Source organism: Muscardinus avellanarius, assembly GCF_963383645.1.
Source record: "Muscardinus avellanarius genome assembly, chromosome: 2".
Lineage (NCBI taxonomy): Eukaryota > Metazoa > Chordata > Mammalia > Rodentia > Gliridae > Muscardinus > Muscardinus avellanarius.
The window spans coordinates 17,753,326-17,776,346 of NC_137787.1; the positions used below are offsets into that span (position 1 = coordinate 17,753,326).

General features: G+C 41.8%; 1 protein-coding gene across 1 annotated transcript in view; it reads left to right on the forward strand.

The window, feature by feature from the left end:
* The window catches only part of EPHA4 (EPH receptor A4), a gene marked incomplete at its 5' end in the record, with an annotated part of 144,893 nt that overhangs the window by 107,516 nt on the left and 14,356 nt on the right, over positions 1–23,021 (forward strand). The window contains 6 exons of the mRNA XM_080689172.1: positions 6,143–6,267; positions 7,685–7,844; positions 9,027–9,138; positions 17,632–17,690; positions 19,539–19,652; positions 20,505–20,690. Coding sequence (XP_080545298.1) covers positions 6,143–6,267; positions 7,685–7,844; positions 9,027–9,138; positions 17,632–17,690; positions 19,539–19,652; positions 20,505–20,690 — 756 coding nt within the window. The remainder of the gene's footprint in view (positions 1–6,142; positions 6,268–7,684; positions 7,845–9,026; positions 9,139–17,631; positions 17,691–19,538; positions 19,653–20,504; positions 20,691–23,021) is intronic.

Here is a 23,021-nt window from a genome sequence, read left to right on the forward strand (position 1 = left end):
CTTTCTGTTCTCCTTACATGTCAATGTGTCTTTGACTAGATATCTGAACCTCACTTCATATCCTTCCATGACAGCCTCCCTTCCTTCCTTTCCCCTCCCTTCCTTCCTTCCTTCTTCTCTCTTTCTTTCATACTGAGGCTTGTATCCAGGGACACTCTACCTCCAAGCTTCACCCCCAGCCCTTTTTGTTTCTGAAACAAGGTTTCTCAAGGTTGCCGGAAGTCCAGCTAGTTGCTGAGACTGGTCTCACATGTGTGCTCTCCCTCTCTCAGTCCCTTATGGTGTTTTTACAACTTACTGTGTGTCTTTTCTTATTTCACCTCTGGTCTCTGGGCACTGCCATTCTTTAGTCAATAAAAGAATCTTCTGGCAGTGGCTGACTTTGTTTATACTACTGGGTTTTGAGAGGAGAGCTAGTTTTTTATGATAAAACTAGGGGGATGCTTAGGACCCTTTCTGGATTTAGGATTATGACTTAGGAAACTCAGCACCACTTTGCCTGTATAATTAGGGAGTCAGGGGAACTATTTGCATATGCCCTACAGATACAGAGGAGAAGCTCTGAGCAGATTGTCAACACCTTCATCAGCCTAAAGAGCAGTCCTTCAAAATGTTGTCTGTAACAGGTGCAGGGGAGCCTCGTTTCAATGTTAACTTACATTTGAATGACATTTTACAGCCTGTGTATTTGAAAAATGTTCTAAAGTGTCACGTATACCTTAGAAACAGAGACCCCATTTATAATTAGAATTGTCATTTGCTTCCCCTCCGATCATCAGTGTCTCACTTAACCAAAATAACAAAATCCAGCCCACAAAAGGTCATCAGAAACAGGTGCAGGTAGAAAGTTGTTTTAAGGATGGCTCCTGACTACAAAGACTTTTTCAGATCAATTTAACATTTATTCACTTTTGTTCATATTTATCGACCCCCTGCTGTCTGCTGTGTGCTAAACATCCTGAATACTGAGGAGACAGAGATGAACAGGGTAAAACCTGCCCTTACATGCATGAATCCTGGGGGCTTATAAACTTGTACATGGAAGGCAGATATTTAACAAACGGGGAAACTGAAATGAGAAAGTTTGAGTAACTTTCCCAAGAATTAAAGGAGATTTTGGAAAATATCCGGGTCTGACATTTACTTATTAGCCATCTTGGAAAAGTTACTCAAACTTTTTTCATCTCAGTTTCCATCAATTTAGTAAAGTGACAAACACTCAAAGTATGTGGATCAAACAGTTTTTGATCTTTTCCCCAGGTCTCACATCCTGGAGTAACCTTTCACCCACACAGACCCACGCCCTGAAAAGTCCAATCGTATTTGCAGCAGGCTCAGTCATACGTTCCCCTTTCTGCCTCCTCTCTGGACCCATGAAGCTCAGTCAGACCCCACTGACCTTGCTCCAGATCCTTCCGTAATGTTTTTACAACACCCTACACAACCCTCCTTATTCCACCACTGGTCCCCACAAGCTGCCATGCTTCAGTCAAGTTTAACTTTTTAAACCTAAATGCCTACTTAGCTCTACTTTATTTTGTGTTTTAAGAAAGAGCTTAAATAATATTAGTGTTGAATGACTGAACAAATATGGCAGCCTGATTTGTAAGGAAAAGGGGAAGTGGGGGACATATTTTGAATTTAAAACCAACTGAAATTGCCTTGAGAGTCAGATGATGCCATGGTCTTGGAACTGGCATCTCAGAACAGGACAATATCGACATCCCTTGATCACTGGAAATTCTACTGCAGAGGTTTGAAAAATTAGACATCGGTGAATTCAGTCATGACCCCCTGTAGGAGTGCTTCCCTCTGTGACTTGTACATCCATCATCTTGCTCTAACCATACTATTGTCAGCTAGCGTGACCAGTCCTTCTTGCTGTGTGTAACACCTACATTCTAGCCGTTAAACAATGCTTGCTTTTGTCCAGGGGCACAAAACTTTCCTTAAAACAACCATCTCTTTTATGAAGGAAGCCCGTGGGCAGATAGGAATGCTTCTCAATCTGTGTTGCATCTCTTGTTTACGTGAAGATGTGCTCAGCAGCCTACAACTTCCTCCTGACCTCACCTCTGACTTCAGCAGGTGTACAGAAAGAGTCTAATGACAAAGCGCTTTCCTCTCAGTCCTCTCCATCACCATGAGAAAACTTGAACAAAAAGAAACTTAGCAGGAATGGTCTCCTCTTAAATTCCCAAAAGATGAGTCCTTGAGTTGACATTAGACAGCTTCTTTTGTGCAAGACTATTACAAAAATGTCTTCATTTACTTTTGTTCAGTTAAGAAGAGACTAAAGTATAACATGGTACTTGATTTGATAACAAGGACTGTATTTATTCAGCTTCGCATATCCACTCCCCATTTTTGCCTTGTTCTGTTGGTGCTAATCGTGTGCTCAGTGGGTGAGGCGATACTGATAGAAAACCTTGTCTCACAGCATTTGGGTATGTAAACCAGAGAACTAAGAAGCAACTGTGAACCTTCTTTGCCTCCTTGATCTCTTTATGTTGACCAAAAATGTCTACTATACTTGGAAGCCCCCTTTGGAACTAAAGCATTGATTTATCAACTTATCATATATGGGCGAGTGTTCAGTGTGTTATTTTAATATTTGATTATCATGTCCTCTAATTCTGTTATCAAAGGGCAGTGTCCTGGGAGACAGGGATTCAGGATTCCAATATTTTTCCATGGCATAAGGTTAAACAGTGTTTACTGAAGTGTGGAAAAACACACTAGTCCTGGTGTCAGAGGTGATTTGAGGGAAGAATCAGTGGAGATGTTACACAATATTGAATCATCCTGTGTGAAAGTTAGTTCCTTCTCAGTTCTCACTCAGTAACTCTAGTACTTCGTGGTCAGAATCTCAAGTCAGTGACTGGATATCCTTAATGGTTTCTAACACTGGCTAATCTCTCTTTTAACAAAGCTTGGAGAAACAGGAGTGCCCGACAAACACAGCCAGCATTTTGCCATCTACATCTTACCTTCATTTTTATGGTCACCTGTCATTAATTGGTCATGACGATAGGGTTTAATTTATGCCAGAAAATGGGATATTTCTTTCCAATGACAACAGAGTTTTAAAATGGTATATCTAATTAAGAAAAATAATACTTAAGTCATAGTACAAATTGCAGAAGGATGTGGAAGCCAAGAGGTGGCAAGAGAGGCCTGATGCTTGGGTACCACCGGGGTAGGAAGGACTGGGAAATTCCATTGCCTAATACCTCCTGTAGGGAAATGAGCCAAGGGCAGGCACACGAGGCAGGATGATGGCTTCCAGATGCAGAGTCGGAGGCTCTTTGGGAACCAGGGTAGAAGTGAGGGAAGGACCTTTACATGGCTTATGATGTGGAGGACATCCACGTTGCCTCCTTTGCAAAGGGGCAGTGTGGCAAACTCAGCTCGTCTCAACCTGGTGTTCTGACTAGAGCAAGTACGAAGCTCTCCAACATCACTTGTCCATGGATTGCTTTTGTCACTGTGCCCTGGCAACATACTCATCTGAAGAACACCTGTTCAATAAAAAACTCAGGTGTGACAGCCTCACAGCATACTACTCTTTGCAAATCAGAGCCATTTGTTCTACTTTTCCCTGGTTGCATTTCTGTAGATGCTGAAGATAAATTATAGCTTAGCAGTTTCTTAACTGCCCCATCCTACCATTCTCTTTCTCTTGCCTCTCCCCTGTATTTCTCTTTAATATCTCTCTCTCTCTCTCTCTCTCTCTCTCTCTCTCTCTCTCTCTCTCTCCATTCTTCTGACACCTGAGTAGAGGTGTACTTTTTTCACTTATTTTCATATTTCTGCACATTGATTTTCCAAGTAAGGCTGCATTAGAAATATTCTATTAGTGAACATGATAATGTTATATTGCTGATTTCCTTCTTGAGATTTTTGAGTACCTTGGGTAAGCTCATATTCCCTTTGAATGGTCTCAGGGACGTTGTTGCTGAAACTTCTAAAACAGAAATTGGATTCATTTCCCACCTGCAGCAGTTCAGCACTAACCCAACCAGAGAGGAGCCGTCTTAGTTCATCAGTACACTGTGAAGCCAGGCAGGCGATCCTTTCCTGAGGAACCTTTCGATTATCAGAATCTAACCCAGGCTATTTCTGAGAGAACGTTCATTTTATAATTTCATGATTTTCCTCCCTCCTATTTTCTTTTGTGCCGCTCTGCTCTACTTTCCTATTTCCTTTCCCAATCTGGAACATCGGTGTTTAAAGAGCCCCTTTTTATGGAGTGCATGCTAAAAGTGCTCTGTTAGGCAATATATTTATTACCTGGAGTGAAATGCCTTTTCATAGGCAGGCAGCCTTCTTACCCCTTTGCTACTTCTATGTTTAAGAAAGGTGCTCCTTGTGATTTTACAGGACAATGGCTCTGTGTCAACCAGGAAAGAAAGAAAGAAAGAAAGAAAGAAAGAAAGAAAGAAAGAAAGAAAGAAAGAAAGAAAGAAAGAAAAGAAAGAGAAAGGAAGAAAGAGAGAGAGAAAGGAAGGAAGAAGGAAGAAAGCGAAAGAAAGATAAAGTGTGTGTGTGTGTGTGTGTGTGTGCGCGCGCGCGCGCACACATGCATGCCTGCCTGCCTGTGTGTGTTGGGGGAAGGGAGCCTTGATGCACCTAAAAAGCACATTTCCGTCTCTCATTTTCCTCAGATGTTCAGTGGCTTCCATATGTCGGCTGCAGGCAGCGTTGTTCATCCAGTTGGCTATCCCTAACCTTGGAGTTGCCTTTGATGGGGAACATATGTGTCCACTCTAGCTTTCACTTAGGTCTATGCCTGAGATCTAATCTGAAATCACTTCTGGGATTGAGAAAAGAATAAACAAAGATTAGAAGGGGTGTGTGTGCATGCATATGCATGTGCCCATGCTGAGACATCCCTAGATAAGAGGCTAGGCTGGCATATAAACACCTCCAGGAGATGTCCCCACTGGAAGGTTTGGCTAGAAGACCCCCTTTTATGAGTGTGCTGTGTGGAGATGGTTGCCCTGCCACCAGATACCCATCATATATGTCAAGTGGGTTTGAAGGTTTCCCCATCCAATTTTCAGTGAACATTTATTTTACTTTTTCTTATTTTTCTCCTTTGAGGAAGGGTCAGAGGTCCTGTATTATTGGGAAAGGGCAGAAGGATTGACCCAGTGTTAATCTGTTGTCTCTTCATAGCCATCATTTTCTAGCATTCGTTTGCATATATTCCCATAATTTGGAAACAAAAAGGGATGCATATTCAATTTTAGAAGATCCCTTAATCTCTGGTTCTACAGGACAGTTTTGCTAGATGAGATTAAGGATGTCATGAATGCTCACTCCTGTCCCTGAAGAGTGCACATTTGCACCAGCCATCCTCAGTCACAGCAAAGCCTGACAACAGCTGGCTGGAAAGATGACTGCCACAGAGGAGAAGCAGCATCAGGCAGCCTGGTTTTACACATCTCATTTATGGCCCTCCATCCCGCTCCCGATACCGCACCAGCCGAGGATGGCTTAAGCAATATTTCAACTCTTGTGAAATAGTCGCAGAATGCCATCTATGTCCAGAGAGACCATCATTGCTTTCTTTGTGTGCTTCATGATTTGCATGGTGTGTTTAAACTGAAAACTCCTACTGTAATTAGGCAGTACTGTTATTTATACTGGAAAGTATGTGAATTGTCTGCCTTCCGGCATGCCCTGCATAGGCATGGGAGAGTTGCTCATTCATTCTCTGCTTGTAGAATATCAAATATCAGTAAGATGACATTTAAAATAGTTGGAAATGAGATGTAAATCAGCTTGCTGAGCTTAAAGGGAGGACTTCCAAAGGCTCTCGTGGTTTGCAAAAAGGTCAAAGCCTAGACAGCATCCTCAGTTCCCATGGCTGTGGATGAGGAGTGGCTCCAGGTGTTGCACAAGTGGCATCAGAGACCCATGTACTCACCAGGGCTTGACATCAGAGATGATCTCATGAAAATAAGCCATAAAAATGAATTTTGGAGAGAATGATAACAAGTGGAATGCTTTCCTCCTGGAGAAGAGTGCAATCTTACATGCTTTACTTAAAGAAGGCAAAATTGCTGACTGATACCTTTACAACTAGATTTTTCTCTAAACTTAAGTGTCTTCTGTGCTTTGTTTTTCCCAATAGCACCATCATCCATTGCTTTGGTCCAGGCTAAAGAAGTTACAAGGTACAGTGTGGCTTTGGCTTGGTTGGAACCAGATCGACCCAATGGAGTCATTTTGGAGTATGAAGTCAAGTACTATGAGAAGGTATTACTCAGATGAGTTTTCCTTCCTTCCTTCCTCCCTTCCTTCCTTCTTTCTTTCCTTCCTTCCTTCTTGAGAGTTGGCTACTTTGAAATAGTGAAATATCAGTGAATACCCAAATCAAAAGCATCTTTCTTCCCAATTGAATCTGATAATGGCATTTATTATTTAGTTACTTTGAAAAATAGAAAAAATATATTGTGTTCTAATATAACCATATTTTTTCTCTGTAGTAATGAAAATCAAGACAGCTAAGAAATCCTAATCCATAAACCTTCTATCAGGGAGAGTGACTCATAATAGTTGAAATAATGATCTGCTTAAGTAGATGGCTGCTATTCAGAATGAAGGTGTGGGTTTTGATGACTTTTAATAGAAAATCAGGGAAGGAAAATTACATTCTTCAGCCTCTTGAAGTTATAGAAAGGCTTTATTTTTACAAATAACTTGTCTCTCACAGGACAGAATTCTGAAGAGAGTTGTTTGCATTCAAGGCTGTCTAGAAAATGAACAATTGTCCTCTCTTTTCAAAGATAATCACTTATTGGCTTCCTTATTAAAATCCAAAAAGGACCTGGATTTTTAAAATGAAATTAGATTACAATATTTTTGTCATTTTCTAGACAGAAAAAAAAAAAAGTCAAGGGAACTTCTAACAGTTATTTCTGTTGGGTGTGGAGTTAAAAGAGCCACCAACTATCACATAATGTTCCTTTTAAAAAAGATTATAAGAAAGATCTGGATATAGTTAGTGTCAATGACAATCAGACCTAAACACTGCAATTATTTCAACATCTAAAAAGAAACAGTAGTATTTATTAGACTGATGCAGTGGTGCACACCTGTGATCCCAGTTACCCCGGCGGCAAAGGCAGGAGGATTGCAAATTCGAGGCCAGCCCGGTCAACTAAGTGAAGATTTTTTTTTTTTTTTTTCAGTATGGAGAATGAAACCCAGGGTCATTCTTCCTTTGAGCTATACCCCTAGCCCTATTTTATTCTTTTGTTTTGAAATAAGCTCTCATTAAGTTGCAGAGGACCCTACTAATTTGCTAAGTCTGGCTGCAAACCCGAGATCCTCCTCTCTCAGCCTCTCAAGTGCTAGGATTACAAATGTGCACCGCCAAGCCTGGCTTCAAAATAAAAGGTTAAACTAAGGGCTGTGGATGTAGCTCAGTGGTAGTTAGTGTACTTCCCTAGCATGTGGGAAGGTCTAGGTCCCATCTCTAATGCCACACAGAAAAAAAGAAAAAGCAAATGTACGTATAACATGGGAGAGAATACAGGGTTTAGAGAGTTTATCAAGCTCCATTTATTTTCAATTTCTGAGGAGATTTTCTTGGCTCCTTCATTACTGGGGCCTAGAGTGAGCAGACGATTTATTTTTTCACCGTTACCAAGTTTATTTTCCTGAATCGTAGGATCAGAATGAACGGAGCTACCGCATAGTTCGGACGGCTGCCAGGAACACAGACATCAAAGGCCTGAACCCTTTGACGTCCTATGTTTTCCACGTGCGAGCCAGAACGGCAGCCGGCTATGGGGACTTCAGTGAGCCCCTGGAGGTCACCACCAATACAGGTACGGGACCGCCCAGACTCCACTCAGCCCAGGCTTCCTTTCACCCTAGTGAACCCCGCAAAGGTGAAGGAGCTGTTCATAAGCTTTGGCCAGACAAGCATTTGGCCACAGCGAACGGTTCATGAAATAAGATAACCAACGTCTGCGACTTAAGAAACCTCATGCTATTGCGGGAAGAGCGTTTTCCCTAGTGCTCTCAGATCCCTATTCATCTGAATGAAAAGTCTTGCCAATTCTTCTCTTGTTTGGAGCCTTTTATAAACCATGAAAAATGGGATTACAAAATTGACTAATTGAGGGTTATATATCTGCTCTATATTAAGATAAGGAGATTTTTTTTTTCCTTAAGAAGATTAAAGAAGAAGCCAAAAATACTACCCCCCTTTTCCAGGAGTCTATTTCAATCAAGTCAAATTAGGAGTGTGTGTGTGTGTGTGTGTATGTGTGTATTTGTGTCTTTAAGCCTGCTTGGAAAAACATATCAAACCTTTCTAACACTATCAGTTTAATCCACTGGTCGGTTGAATCAAACATTTACAGAGAAGCATGTCTAAACACAAGGTGTTGCGTAAGATCACTCCACCTCCTTGATTAGCAAACCAAAATTGGAACTACTTAATAAGGAGATGGTAGAGCAGATGGTATCTGTTATAGAAAGTAATTGTATTAAGTTATTAAATAAAATAAGAATGTAAAAAAGCAAACGAGAGAAGCGAATTAAGTCTAAAGGGAGTCGACATTCGTGATATCTTCCAGGAAAGCTACAAGAAGAGACTTTGATCTGAGTAGTAATGGGCAAGTTTTTAAGAGCTGCAACGAAAGGAAGGGCACTCAAAACTCTTTTTTACTTTCTGAAATTTCCAAATGTTTTCCTCACCAAGGAATACATGTGATCATTATGTAAGCGTTAGGATGGAGATAAAAAAGGAAAAGAAGAAAGGCAACAAATTATGTTTACCATATGAATTAATAAGAGTCTCTGGTTTAAGTTCATTGCACATTGATAAAAAGATCTTGGTCTCATTAAGGTATCTTAGGAAACGCTGTTGTATGAACACTTCATGAAGGGCAGCAGAGTCCTTGAAAGTCCCACAGGGCTTCTGAATGCTGAACACAGGGACCTAGCCAGAAGCCCCGCCTCTTGGGAACTTCCCCCAGGTAACCCTGTGTGACTTCTTCCAGTGCCTTCCAGGATCATTGGAGATGGAGCCAACTCCACGGTCCTGCTGGTGTCCGTGTCTGGCAGTGTGGTGCTGGTGGTCATTCTCATAGCAGCCTTTGTCATCAGCAGGAGGTAAGCTCCAGCCACTCCCTCCCCCACCTTCCTGGTCTTATGGGGAACTTTTGTTCTCCTCCACACCAAACTGAGGCCTTCTACTAGCATCATAAACACTGCATTTGCATGCCAAGCTCCCTCCTCCCGCTTTGATCTTCCTACACCCTCCTGGAGCTGAGGGATGCAGGAACATGGTGGCAGCCCACCCAGCGGGGTCTCTGAAAAACCCCAGGAATTGCAGGAAAACAAACTGAACAGCAAGCCAATGAGTGACTGCTAGATACTTCAAACCATAAGGTGTTAAAATCCACCCCCCCTGTTAAGCCTGGACTTAGAACCAAAGGCAAGAAGAGCTGTATAAGATGTGGGTCCCAAAGTTGAGCCCTGTCGTCTTTTGCCGGCTGCATTAATCAACCTCTTTGAGTTTTCACTTCTCTTTTATAAGATAGAAATGATCATTATCTGCTTCAAAGGGCTATTGACAAGAGGATTAGAATAAGCACCATAGATAACTGTAGCACACAGTAGGTGCTTGCTCCCCCATGATATTGGTTAACGCCAGTTTTAACCAAAGGGGGGAAAAATGAGTTCTACTCTCTCTTATCTTCCTTGGGGAAAGGCCATCAACCTTCCCAGAGACTGTCCATCAGTCAATGCCATTCATTGTCCTTGAAATTAATCTAAAACAGCTGATGATCCTAAGAACACTTAGAGTCCAAATGGTGCTTGAAAAACAATCTAAACAGGAGAAAGAAATAGCAAGGGCTTGATTATTCTTTTGATCCAACCTTGCTTATCCTGTTATCCACACTGTGGTCACCCTGCGCAGAGGCTCCAGAAGGAATCACAGCGCTCATCACCAGTATGTGCTCCATGGGCCAGGCCTTCCTTGTCCCTTCTGAGTGGGAAACCGCCTCTTCTCTGGCCCTTACCCTCCTCTGTCATCAACAGTTCCACAAGGTGGGGCTTTTGCCCTCAGAATTGACCCTCTTAAATACGAAGCTTTTCATATTACAGAAGAGGAGAATGATAGAAGGAAGATGTCCTGCCCTTGCAGGGCCATTGCATCGCTGTGGCCATGTGGAGGGCTTTGGCTGGTCCCAGTGGCCGAGCTTTGCCGTGTGTGTGCATTGTTCCTGCCGCCTCTTGATGATCTCACCAATGTCACAAGAGCGCCTCTGGCACTTTGCACTGCCTGGGCAAGTCACTGCGCTTCTCCTTCCTTCAGATGTACATTATAATTAGGGTGATGACCACAGGTTTAGTTTGCCTGGGTGGCCCCAGTTGTCACATGCAATTCTTAATATGCTCCCACCCTCGCTCTCCAAAATGTCACCGCATAGAGAGATCAATTTGTTCGCTCTAATAATAACACCGTATAGAACCACTTCACATTCTCGGCAGACATCTATATTTGTCGCTGAGTTCCTTCCTTTTGGTGCCACGTCTTTAAGTGGGTGTGTGGTTAGAGCAGTGAGTTCCATCTTTAAGAAGCTCCGTCGTGCATGTCAGAGCCTTTTCTTTGTCTACTGCCATTTGATTTTGTGTATACACCTGTGCGGCACGTATACCACCTGGGAAACTGTATGCATCCATACATGGCCATCTGATGGGCGGGAGTAGAAAAAAAGTGGCCTTTGCCCTTATTACATATTTCTGCATTTGAAAATATCCGTGTACTTTAACAATCTCGGTTAGAAAGTAAAGACATTTAAAAGCATGAAAATAAAAAAAAGAACGGATTAATTAGCTCCGAAAAAACAAAGTCGTCTGAAATCCAGCAATCCAGCATGGCGCGATGCTCAGGACCACATGGGAGAGCACTTCTCCCCTCTTAATCCTGTGTCCTGACCATCTCCCTGCTGTTGACTGGAAACATTGTGTAGTTGTGGTGCAGGTTCCCTTCAGATTCACTTCTTTTTTTTTCTTCTTCTTCATTTTTCATCTTAAGTGGCTCTAAGCACGGCATTCAAACTGGAATAACTAGAAATAAGTCACTTTGTTGCAAATTTCTTCCGGATATTCTGCTTAAAATATTGGCCTTGACAAAAGAAAGAAAAAAAAAACACAGGAAAATGTAATGCAGCGAGACAAGATTATTAAAAGCTGAGGCTACAGAAAGATGCAGCCTCCGTCTTGGTGACTTAATTCCCTTTCTGCTTTTATTGATCACTTTATTATATAAGGCAGGATTGATAGCAGGATGCATCGGATTTCTAATTATGGGACCCCCACCCCTTAGAGAATCGAGCCTGTCGAGTTACCCAGAGATGATTTCTGTCCTTTCTCCCCCATTAAAAAAAAAAATGTCACTTCCCAAGGCTGATAAACACTGCTTGGTGATTGGTCCTCAATGGATCACTTTTTAGAAAATGAAATGTCAACCCCTTGCCCTCATATTGATTCTTCTTTAGTGCTGGCCATAAAGCTGTCATGGGAAGGGCTGCCTGGAGCCAGGTAGCTGACAGGCTTGAGGCAGAGGATGCACTCTCAGCCGATTCTTCTCCCCACACAGGCTGTCTGATCTCTTATCTTGAACTACAAATGCTTAAATGGGACAAGAACAGGTGAACAGGGAGGAGACAGGGACTTCGGACAAAAGCCAGGCCCAGGCTTTGAGTGAAAGTACAAATGAAAGGTAGCAATGGTACCCCCGAAACAATCTTAACAGACCCAGGCTTCAGCCAGCAATGTAGGCGAGCAACAGTTTAAACACCTGAGCCTGCAAAATCAGCCCTGTCCTTTAACAGGGGGTTTGGCTTCTTGCTTCGTAGAGACATAGGATGTTGGTGGCAGAAAGGATGCTGGAAACAAATCCTGTATCCCTTGAGCTGAGTCCAATCCTACCGATGGCGTGTGAGATGCTTTGAGAAGTAGATGGACAAGGATTCACCTATTGAGAAAAGTCTGGGTTCTTCTCATGACTTCAAGGAGAAAATCCATTTGTTGCTTGCTTGTCGTTACAAGGAAATAGGCTTGGCTCACAGTTGGTCTCTGGCTGGATTTTTAAACAGCAATTGTTTTACCTACTTTATTATATTCAACTTACAGTGAGAAGTAGGATTTTAGGGCAAACCAGAATAATTTCTGATTTTGTTATTCAGAAGATCCGGTTTGTTGATTTTATTTTGGCCAACTTGAATGTGTGAGCACTTAGAGATCTCCACGAAAGACTCAAGCTGCTAAATGTATAAACTTTATTATGTATTTTAAGCTGGGCATTCTACAAAGTACATGGATTTGGGTGTCATGTCTGTTCCTTGCCACCCACACTATGCTAAGCATAGTAACTTACATTTCCTAAGCATCACTGATCTCTGTCTCTGCATTCCCCCCTTGGTTCCTCTGAGGTGCAACATTGTGCTGCTGCCACTAGAAACTTTTTCTTAGCCCCAGGTGTGTTCTTTCAGCAACCTGGCACCGTTTCCCTATGTACATCTTTGCATATCTGTGCTCTCCACCGCATATCCACTTTTTTTTCTGCCTTTTAGCTGGGCGTGGTGCTGCAGGCCTGTAATCCCAGTATTTGGAAGGCTGAGATAGGAGGATTGCAGGTTAGAAGCCAGCCTCAGCAACTTAGTAAAACCCTGTTTCAAAACTTAAAAAAATAAATAAATAAATAAGGCTACCTAGCGAAACATTTTGCAACTCAGTGAGACCCTGTTTCAAGAAAAATAAAAAGACTAAAAAACAGGGCTGGGGGTGTAGTTCGGAGGTACAGTGTCCCTTGATTCCAACCCCGTACCGCAAAAAAAAAAAAAAAAACAACAACAACAAAACAACAAAAACCTTTAAAAAAATTAAAATGGGGCTGGGAGATAGAATGCTCCTGAGTTCAATCCTCAGTACTGCAAAATAGTCAAGCAAACATACAAACTGGTACTAATTCAGATTGTTTTAGCGGCCTAATGTGCTTTCCCCAATAATATTTTTTGTTCACACACAAGAAATAGTTTTTTAAAAGAACTAGAATATAAGAAGAGTCTCTGTTTTTGTTGTTTTTTTTTTTTTTAAGGACAATTTTGCAGTGTGGAGGGATATGAACTGATAAAATATATCCTGCTTTTTTGGTGACCTTTAGTGATAGCAAATAATGCTGGGTTTCTACGTAAGTTAGGGTTATAAAATTTCCTTTTTACACAAATTAAAGTAAAAGAAACAAACTGATTTTTAAGAAATGAAGCAGCTGTGGCAAAATTTATATGCTTAGCCGGTACTGGAAACTTATAATCTATAAATTAGCATACAAGTCTTATACACAACATAAAGTGAGTTTGAATTTACATTTGTCTTCTTTTTGGAGGCTGAGTTCCCACTGGGTGTGGTAGCACACATCCGTAATTCTGTACATAGGAGGCTGAGACAGAAGGCTTGAAAGTTTGAGGCCAACCTCGGCAACTTATTGAGACTCTTTCGAAATTAAAATGGGCTTGAGGTGTAACTCAGAGGTAGGAATTCCCTGGGTTCAATCTCCATTACCCCCCCAAAAAAAGACTTTCCCCTTTAGAGTGAGTAATCCATGTAATACTAAAATGGTTTTTATTCAGCCTATCTTCCCTTGTGCACTAATATTCTCCTCTGGAAAAGTATGATCTCATAAGAAGGAATATACTTAATTGTTGGCCTGAATCGACTCTGATAAAAATCATGTAAATCCACACAATTTGGGGCAGATGGCAGCTTGGGAACATTTCTAACCAAGTCGCTTGCAATCTGACGGTTCAATTCCAACTCTTCCGAAATGTTGCTGATAAAGAACATTCCGACATCATTGAGTGCAAGAACAATGGCAGCCTAAGGAAGGGGAAGAAGGATGGATGGCTTCTGGGACTCTTCCTGGGTAATGCTGCTGAGCGCCAGGAAGGGGGTCCCTCCCGGAGCCGGGCGCCTTATTACTGCTTTGCCTTCTGTCCTTTCATCTGCCCTTTAGCTGAAGAAATGACTTACCTTTTACTAATGAGTTTTGGACCGGTGCACCACATCAATCACGTCTGCCCACTTCATCAGCGAAGTTATTTTGATAAAGGCAGGGTTGACACAGGGCCCCTGCCTCGCTCCCCTCCTCTGCTTTCCTGGGTTTACAGAGTCTTCAAGGTGCCCTTAGCCACACATTGGCCAGAGGGCTCACGCTGTTCCTCAACAATGCCGGTTAATATGCTTATCACAGCATCCCTTTGACTGCAGGGAGGGCTCAGCTCCCTCTTTCAAAGTTTCACCTGCAAAGCAGGCCCTTTTCTGCAGCTCCTGAGGCTGAAGGGTTCCCTGTTTCCTTCTGGAGCATTCACTAACAAGCCACTCCACTCCTTTCCCCTTTTAATTGGCTGGTCGGCATCTCCATATTTAGAAAGTCTTCCACAAAGCTTTCCTTCTACCATTCAGGTGATCTGCAGAGACTGGCAATTCAGAGCTAGCTCTTTCTTAGGGTGTGCAGTTCCTCCAGCCTGGCTGACCCAACAGTGCGCTTCAATGGGCTTTCTTTCTTGGGAAAATAATGAGCCACATTGTCCTAAGCTGAGCCAAGGAGGAAGGGTCATCGGGTGACAAAGGTAGGGCAGAAGGCAGCATTTTTGTTTTCAAGGTATTATTAGAGAGCTCATAGGCTGCAATTAGCCTGTGAACAGTATTCCTTGTGTTTCTTTTTCAGTATTCCTTGTTGTGCTGGTTAGGGTCCTCTCCTCCCAGTGACACTCCAAGTAAAGAAGTGTCTTTAAAAGTACACCTTCACCGCTCATTTAATTCCTCTTTCTGTGTTTGTGAGGCTGAGCAAGGGATGGGCGGGCCAGCTTATAATGAACGACCCCTGCCATTTTCTACTTCCTCCGGCTTTGTGCATATGCCACGAATGTGCCTGATGTAGAACAGAAAGCCACACTTCTGGGCAGCTTGAGGCCTCTAGTTTCTGTGTAGACACCAGGTTTTTGACCAACCCACTGACCATTTAAAGTGACATCCCAGAGTGGGGGTGGAGCTCGTGTTAGAGAGATTAACTAAAATGCCTGTGAGGGGCCTGTGACCCTTTGGTCTCCAACCCCAAAATAGAGAGGGGTCTGTCTACCAAGCCTCTCTTGTTCTATACATTTTATTTTATTTTTTCTTTAAAGGAAATTCAAATCAGTACCGAAGATCTGGAGTGATTTAAAAGATACATTTGTAATTTTAGATAAAGTCTTTAGGAGTTCTGATAAGACATAATCCCCTTAGCTGGCCTGCCCCTATTACACCCTGGGGATCCAGTCCGATGTTTTCCTGACATAAAATGTTGTTTTAATAGTCTCTGACCTAGCGCTCTTGTGTTTACTTTAAAAGAGGGAGAAGGGAACAGATCAGAGGGACTCTGACTTTCCTAGAAAGCTTGTTTAGCTTCGGGGTATTTAAATCTGTTTATTTTCTTTGATGAAGCCATTGACATTAAGAGCAACTGAATCCAGTTTGAGTGGCTTTACTGACTTAAATGTACTAGTACTCCTAATGACGTCTCATCACTTACCCCTGTGTCTGCATCTCCACTAGGAGAGGTGCTGTGCCTCCCTAGACTTGGTCACAGCACCCACCAAGCCCTGGACTTGCCAAGAGGGGGTGTGGGCGATCCACCCCCTTCTCCAGCTCTGTGTCCTCATCTATGCAGTGGAACCCAGTGTGTGTCTTTCTGCCTGATTCCTTTCATAAGGTTGTTATAAAGATACAATTAAACAATACACCTTCTGAAGGCCCTTTGAAACGTTAAATGCAAAGGAAAACGCAGGCTATTATTTGGGACGGAAATATGCACTTTGGAGTTAACTGTAGTCACAGGGTCTCTGTTTTGCTAAGCTGGTTCCTGCTTTGCAAACAGTTAGAGGAGGAGATAATATATGTGATGAGTGCACTTTGAAAAGTTAAATGCAGTGTAAAAGTGCAAGGTATTATTATTTGCAAGGGAATTAGGCACACGGAGGAACATCTGTAGGCTCGGGGGTCTGATTGCGGAGCCGGTGGTTCCTGCATTGCTGACAACTGGGAGAGGGGCGTGGGAGGAAGGCTGCGCGCTGGTGCCTGGTTGGGCTACCGCTTCCCTAAGCTCTCTGCTCTTTTCTCATTGGCGTGAGCACCCTGCCTTTCTATCTGTCCGGGTTCAGGAGTTGAGGGTGTCAGATTCTGATGAGTCCACACTCCCAAGATACTGTGGCCTGGGGGGCCTCAGTTTCCCCACCTGAGAGGCTCAACTTAGCTTCCCTTCGAATCTCTAAGCACCAGATGATTATGAATTCCAGTGTGCATTTTACATTTTGACGATCATAAATGTACACATACACATTTTATTCACTAATTTGGCTTGTTTCCCAAACTTTAGAGAGCTGTACTATCAACTGAATTGATTTTCTAACTCTTCTGTGTGACATATATTTCCCTGATCCAAATATATAATCATATAGATGTGTGTGCATATATATGTATAATCATATATATATAAATAAAATGTGTGATACACACATGTATATGTAAAATTTATTCGCAAATGTTTACTAAATTTCCCAGTTCACATAAATGATGCACAGCAGTCTGATTCAGGATTTAAGTGTGCCAAAGATTTTGATTTCCCAATGCTTTGTAACAAAACCAGATCCCAGATCTTACTCCAGTAAGTCATAGGAGCAGACTGTCAGCTTTGAGACCATACATCATTTTCAAGGAAGAGAATTAGGCAAAACAAATAAAAACTTCCCATTTTCACTCTTGCTTGTTTTCTACAAAATATTAAGGGATGTATTTTACTACAGAGCAAATGTTTACTTTTCTAAATTTTCATTAATAATTGAGGAATTTGTGTGCAGCAGCTGAAACCAATGGCCACATTGTTTTAAGAATATACCAAGATAATGAGATTATGTGGTAGTAGTCATCGTGGTTATAAGGATAGGACTTATTATTACCTGTTGAGCATTATTCATATTCGATTTATGGAAAATCATTTATGGTAATTTAATTAAGAATATATGCATATGCATACATGTATGCATGCGTACGCATATAAGTGGGAAAATAGCCAATAGATGACCTTTTCTTTATATTTATAAGATATTTTATTTAGTGCATTGTAATCGTACATCATTTTGGGGTTCAGAGTGACAGAAAAAAACACGCACACAGCTCTTGGTGCCCTCCCCACCACGTCCCTCTCCTCTTTCTCCCTCTCCTGGCTAATGACTTGGAAATTGGTCTTGGTTAGACCTAAATAAGATAAATTTTCTCTGAAGTTTTGAAATTTATAATTATGAAATATTTAGTTTCTTTTCACAATTGTGGATAAGAGTAGAAATGTGACTGCTTGAACTTAAAGCTACAACCACTGTCTAGGTGATGATATTTCTCCTGTCAGTCCGGGTCTTGTAAGCGTTGGTTTTCCCATCTGTGAAATGTCATTGCATATCTGCCTGATTTAACAATGTGGTAGCAAACCTGTCTTATGGCTTTGACTATAGCTTTTGCATTAGAGGGAAATAATTTTCCTTTTTTAAAATTTTTTTTAAATAGGCGGAGTAAATACAGCAAAGCAAAACAAGAAGCAGATGAAGAGAAACACTTGAATCAAGGTACAAAAACACTGGATCAAAAATAATTGTATTTTTAGAGCATGTATTATGTGTTCTAGTTTAAAAAATGTCTAAATAATATTTATTGGGCCACTAAAATTTATATAACCCCTTATAATTTACTTCAAAGATATGAAATTTCAAAATTAATTCAAGATGAAATTAAAGTAAAAATTAAAACAGGGTCAAGATGAGAAAGTCCCCTTAGAATATTCTTTCTAATTGCCTTATTCTCTACCCTAACAATGTATCAGGCTGACTGGTTCATTTTGTAGCTGGGTGGAAAAATCAAAATGGCTAAATTCTCTCATATAAGCTAAAAATCAGGGGAGCAAATGGTAAAAGAATAAGAATTGAACAATAATTGCCTTTTCTCAAAGAATGGCTGTGTATGATGTAAAATTAGTAACTCTCAATAAGTATTAAGTGGATCCTAGGTGTTCTTATGTTCCAAATGGGGTCAATTTTTTTTCAAATAAATGACTGCAGAAGGATTTATGCAGTGTAAAAGACCCTTAAGGGAACAGTGGTTGCACTTTTTTTTTTTTTTTTTTTTTTTTTTTTTTTTTGCAAGAGGACTTTCTGGTGGATGACAACCTATGACAACCTAGGGCAGCCAATTGACAAACTATTGATTCTCTGAAGGGTAGCTCATGTGAATGAGAAAGTACGTTCTAAATTTAGTTTCAACTCATTTCCATGTAAATGTCCACTGCTGGCTCATAATAATAGGAATGAAAATGATAAGAATGATTTCAAGGAAGATGTCAGGGCTAGAGCATGCCATGTGATAAAAAGAATTGCGTGTCTGGTAACTTTCTCTTGGTCCACCTTGATTTTTTTTCCTACAACCATATTTTTCAATTTTCACATGATACATATGCTGAGAGATAAAAATAATATTTAAAAAAAGCAAGAAAATGCCAATTTAAGTATATTACATATTTATAATGGTATACACAGACACAAAGAAATAGATGGACAAGCATTGAAAATAAAAGAGAATGGGCCAATGGGTGTCTGATATACTCTCAGGCCCCAAGACCCCGAGGCTTCCAGTGTGGACAGGTGCAAGTAACAGTAGAAAGCGCTTGTAACTTCTACTGTCCGGCTGCCCCAAAGCTCCCTCTGTGCTCAGTATGTAGTGTGAAGTATGGCCAAACTGTACTTTCTGGCATCCACACTGGTCACAATTAGGCTGCAACAGCTACACCTCCAGCTGAGTCTTCCAGGTCGAACTTCAGTATCTTTGTTTATAGTACCTTCTTTCCAGCGGAGGTCTGACACACAGCCTACAGATTCCCAACCAACTCACTGATGCCGTCTATCCCTCCTGCCTGTATTATCCTAGGTCTAATCTAAGTTAATTATCAGCCACATATTTAGTTGGTCTAGTATTGGGCAAAATGCGACACTATGTAGACGGTATTGTGGATCTAAACATGTTTCTATTCTCTTGGCAAAGGGAGAATAGCTGAAAGTAGTTTTAGGACTTAGTATAGAGACAGAGGAGCCATGGACACTGGATGGACAGAGTGTTCCGCTAACACATTCCAAATTTCCTCGTAGAAATTCTTTTCCTCTGTGGCCTGAACTGTTTGTAAACTCTTGTCCTTGAAGTGTGAAGATATTCCAGGAAGTCAGTAGAACTGTAGCCTCTCAAACAGCTAAGATTCTTTGCTTACCTCTGATACAAATCAGAGCAAGAATTTAAACTTTTAAGTATGTCGAATGCCATATGAGTAATTCAGTTTTTTCTGCGTTAAGGATATTTATACCCAGACTACTTATGTTTACTACTGATTCCTGAGATGTGTTCAATCACTGTATCCCATGCTCACTCCATAGGTGTGAGGACTTATGTGGATCCCTTTACCTATGAAGATCCCAACCAGGCAGTTCGAGAATTTGCCAAAGAAATAGATGCATCCTGCATTAAGATTGAAAAAGTCATAGGAGTCGGTAAGTGCCTGAATATCTGTCTAAAGTGCTTATTTTCTTGGTGGATGTTAAATAGATAGATATATGCAGATTACATAAATGAATATCTGTATGTAAGTGCATTTTAGGTACATTTATTTATGTAAATATTTGTGTACATGAAATGCCCTTATTTAAAGTATAAAATGCGTTGAGAAAAACTGGTGCAAATACTGATTTGATTCCCAGGATAATATTAATAAGCATGTGAGAGCTGAAGACAGAGTGAGTACATTCGAAATATTCACGCTACTTCCTACTAACCGTAAACTGCAAGTTTTTCCATGAAGTCTTTATTTTCTCTGATGAATGGAGCTAATTATAGCACCTAGTTTTAGACTTTGGGGGAGTATTAAATGAGATAATCTATATAAGGCATAGCACAGTCCTTGCCATCTTGCCATGTAATAATCACTCAAGAAATGTTAGCTATTATTACTTCATCTTAAATATGTTTCTGGTCCATCATAACTTTTTATATTCTCTCTCTCTCTCCCTCCCTCCCTCCCCCCTTCTCCCTCCCTTCCCCTCCCTCCCTCCCCCCTCTCTCCCTCCCTCCTTCCCTCCTCCTCTTTTCTTCTCTCTCTCTCTCTCTCTCCCCCTCCCTTCCTCCCTCCCCCTCTCTCCCTCCCCCTCTCTCCCTCCCTCCTCCTCTCTTCCTCTCTCTCTCTCTCTCTCTCTCTCTCTCTCTCTCTCTCCCCCTCCCTTCCTCCCTCCCCCTCTCTCCCTCCCCCTCTCTCCCTCCCTCCTCCTCTCTTCCTCTCTCTCTCTCTCTCTCTCTCTCTCTCCCCCTCCCTCCCTCCCTCTCTCTCTCTGTCTCTTTCTCCACCAAAGGTGAATTTGGTGAAGTCTGCAGTGGGCGTCTCAAAGTGCCTGGCAAGAGAGAAATCTGTGTGGCCATTAAGACTCTGAAAGCTGGTTATACCGACAAGCAGAGGAGAGATTTCCTGAGTGAGGCCAGCATCATGGGACAGTTTGACCACCCAAACATAATCCACTTGGAAGGCGTCGTCACCAAATGTACGTCCGCAGGTTGTCTCTTCCACAAAGCCAATTAGAAGTCACTGGGAAATTAAACACACATTTTCCTTCCTGGGAAATGACAGATGGAGCAGACCCACTGATTGCTAATAGGAGGAAATCAGCGTAGGACAAGTCATTAATCTTGTAGTCAGCTCTAAATGGGTCTATGATTTCGGCTGATACCCTATCTCCAAGGCAGCTTGTGTGAGATTTTAGGGAAATTAATATTGCAGATTTTTTTTTGGTATGCCACGCCATCTTTCAAATCTTTGCTAGACCAAACTGATTATCACAGGGTAGGCACAAGCAGATGGTAAGCAAAATAAATTTTAAGTACTTTTCATATAAAACACAACAGAACGTGGCCACACCTTACTCTGGAAGCCTCAGGTCCAGATGCAGGGAGCGATTCTTGGGAATCTTTATTATGTCAGGGGATTCGCTTGTCTGCTCTGCCTGATTTATGGCTGTTGCTGTACGCCACCTATTTGCAGTAACACCTGGTTGAACCTTCCTTTTTTAGTCCATTAGCATTTGCTGAGCCTATGAACCACGCTTCAGTTAAAATTCGCCACAGCTCAACAGACGCATTTTGCAAAGCAAACCCTGGGTACAGCTGTAAGGCTGGAGAAGGCCCAACTAGAAAGGGCCACATGGACAGCATGGCTGAAGCAGTTACTGCTTAAGGTGGCTTGGTTCCAGGAGCAATAGTACCCACTGCAGCTGGTACACAGCGAGGATCTTGTAGGCCCTGGCTGTGTCTTCAGCAAGGCCAAGGCCTATCAATCAACAAGGGCAGGGTGCTGAGAACGCGGCAGTCTCAGTAGGTGAAGTACAGAAGGGGTGCAGAGTGGATTAAAGAGTAAAACTGAAATATGTCTGGCACAGAGTGGTAGGTAGTAGAATTCAAGGCACACAATCTTTAGGAAGAGGAAATGAGGAGGCTGCTAAGATGTGAAAAGAGGCACTAGTTAGAGATTCTCAAGTTTAAGCATACATAAGAATCTTCTGGAAAGTACGTTAATACAGTTTCCTGGACCTCGTCCCAAGAAGTGAGATTCAACACCCAGGGTTGGCCCCAGGAGTTTGGCAGGTCCAGGGACCCCACTGTAGAAACCATCCGTCTAAGGACAAAAGAATTGCAGACCAGCTCTCCTGCTGGTAGACAGGTAACCTTGACCAGTTGCTCAGTCTTCCTATTTCCAAATCTGTAAAATGGAGATGAAAATAGAAGTTGCCTTACAGGCTTACTTGGGAATGAAATAAAATATTTAGAGTAGTTACCATGGTGGCAGATCAGATTAAAACACACACACACACACACACACACACACACACACCTTTTAAGTGTTAACTGGGGTTATTATGTCTTAAAAAATCCATCCTCATCTTTAGAATCCTTCAAAAAAAAAAAAAAAAAACGGAAACTTGGTGCTAAGGATATGTAATTTTCTACCTAAGGTGAAGGCTATAATTAGCATAGAATAGCTCTATTTGCTGCTTAAGATTAGTTTTACAGACAGGATATTTTTCTGTTGCCTGTGGCCTTCAGGGCTGCTGAGAGCCCCTCACTACTTTAATTAAAAGATAACATTCCTGTTTACTTCTGCAGGTCCATTTTCTCAAAAAGAGGCTCTGTTCAGCCCAGGGTGTTTTTCCTGCCGCAGACAGTGATTTTCATAGCACCTCTGCAGAAAAGAGAAGAAACAGGGAATCTTTGTATTAAAGTCCCACCGCGCCTCTAAAACCCGCAGCTATTACAGCTGTAACTGTTATAAACGACTGGATGCATTTGCATAATGCAGTTGTCACTGAATTAAAGTGATTTAAAATTTCCACCAGAGAAGCTGTCCTGGTTCCCTTCTCCGCGGCCCCTTGCATCCCTGCCTGTTGCGGAGAAAGAGCCACCTGCATCCATGAGCCCAGCCTGGGTCCGTTTTATAAGCCCTTCTGCTCATGGAGACATTTCATCTGTGTTTCTCGAGGAGCTCATAAAGATTCTGACAAATGCATACTTTTAATAAACAGGAAAAAGGAATGTAGAAAAATCACGAAGGTGGTGCCAAGACTCGGACAAGGGAGGTGCGAGGGTGAAAGGGTGGAATGGAAGAGTGTGAAATTATTCCGAGCAGTTACTTGAGTAACTTTCTAAATTGACAGGAGAGCCATAACTTTCTCCCAGTACTCCCTCTCTTCTGGATCTTCTACTCTCTCCTCCAGAGTTCCAGGGGGTCTGGTGAAATGGAAGGAGGTGTAAATGCATGGCAGAGAAAGTCACCCTTTCCTCATTAGTTAACGGAGTATCTTTTGATCCAGGCAGGTTAATTA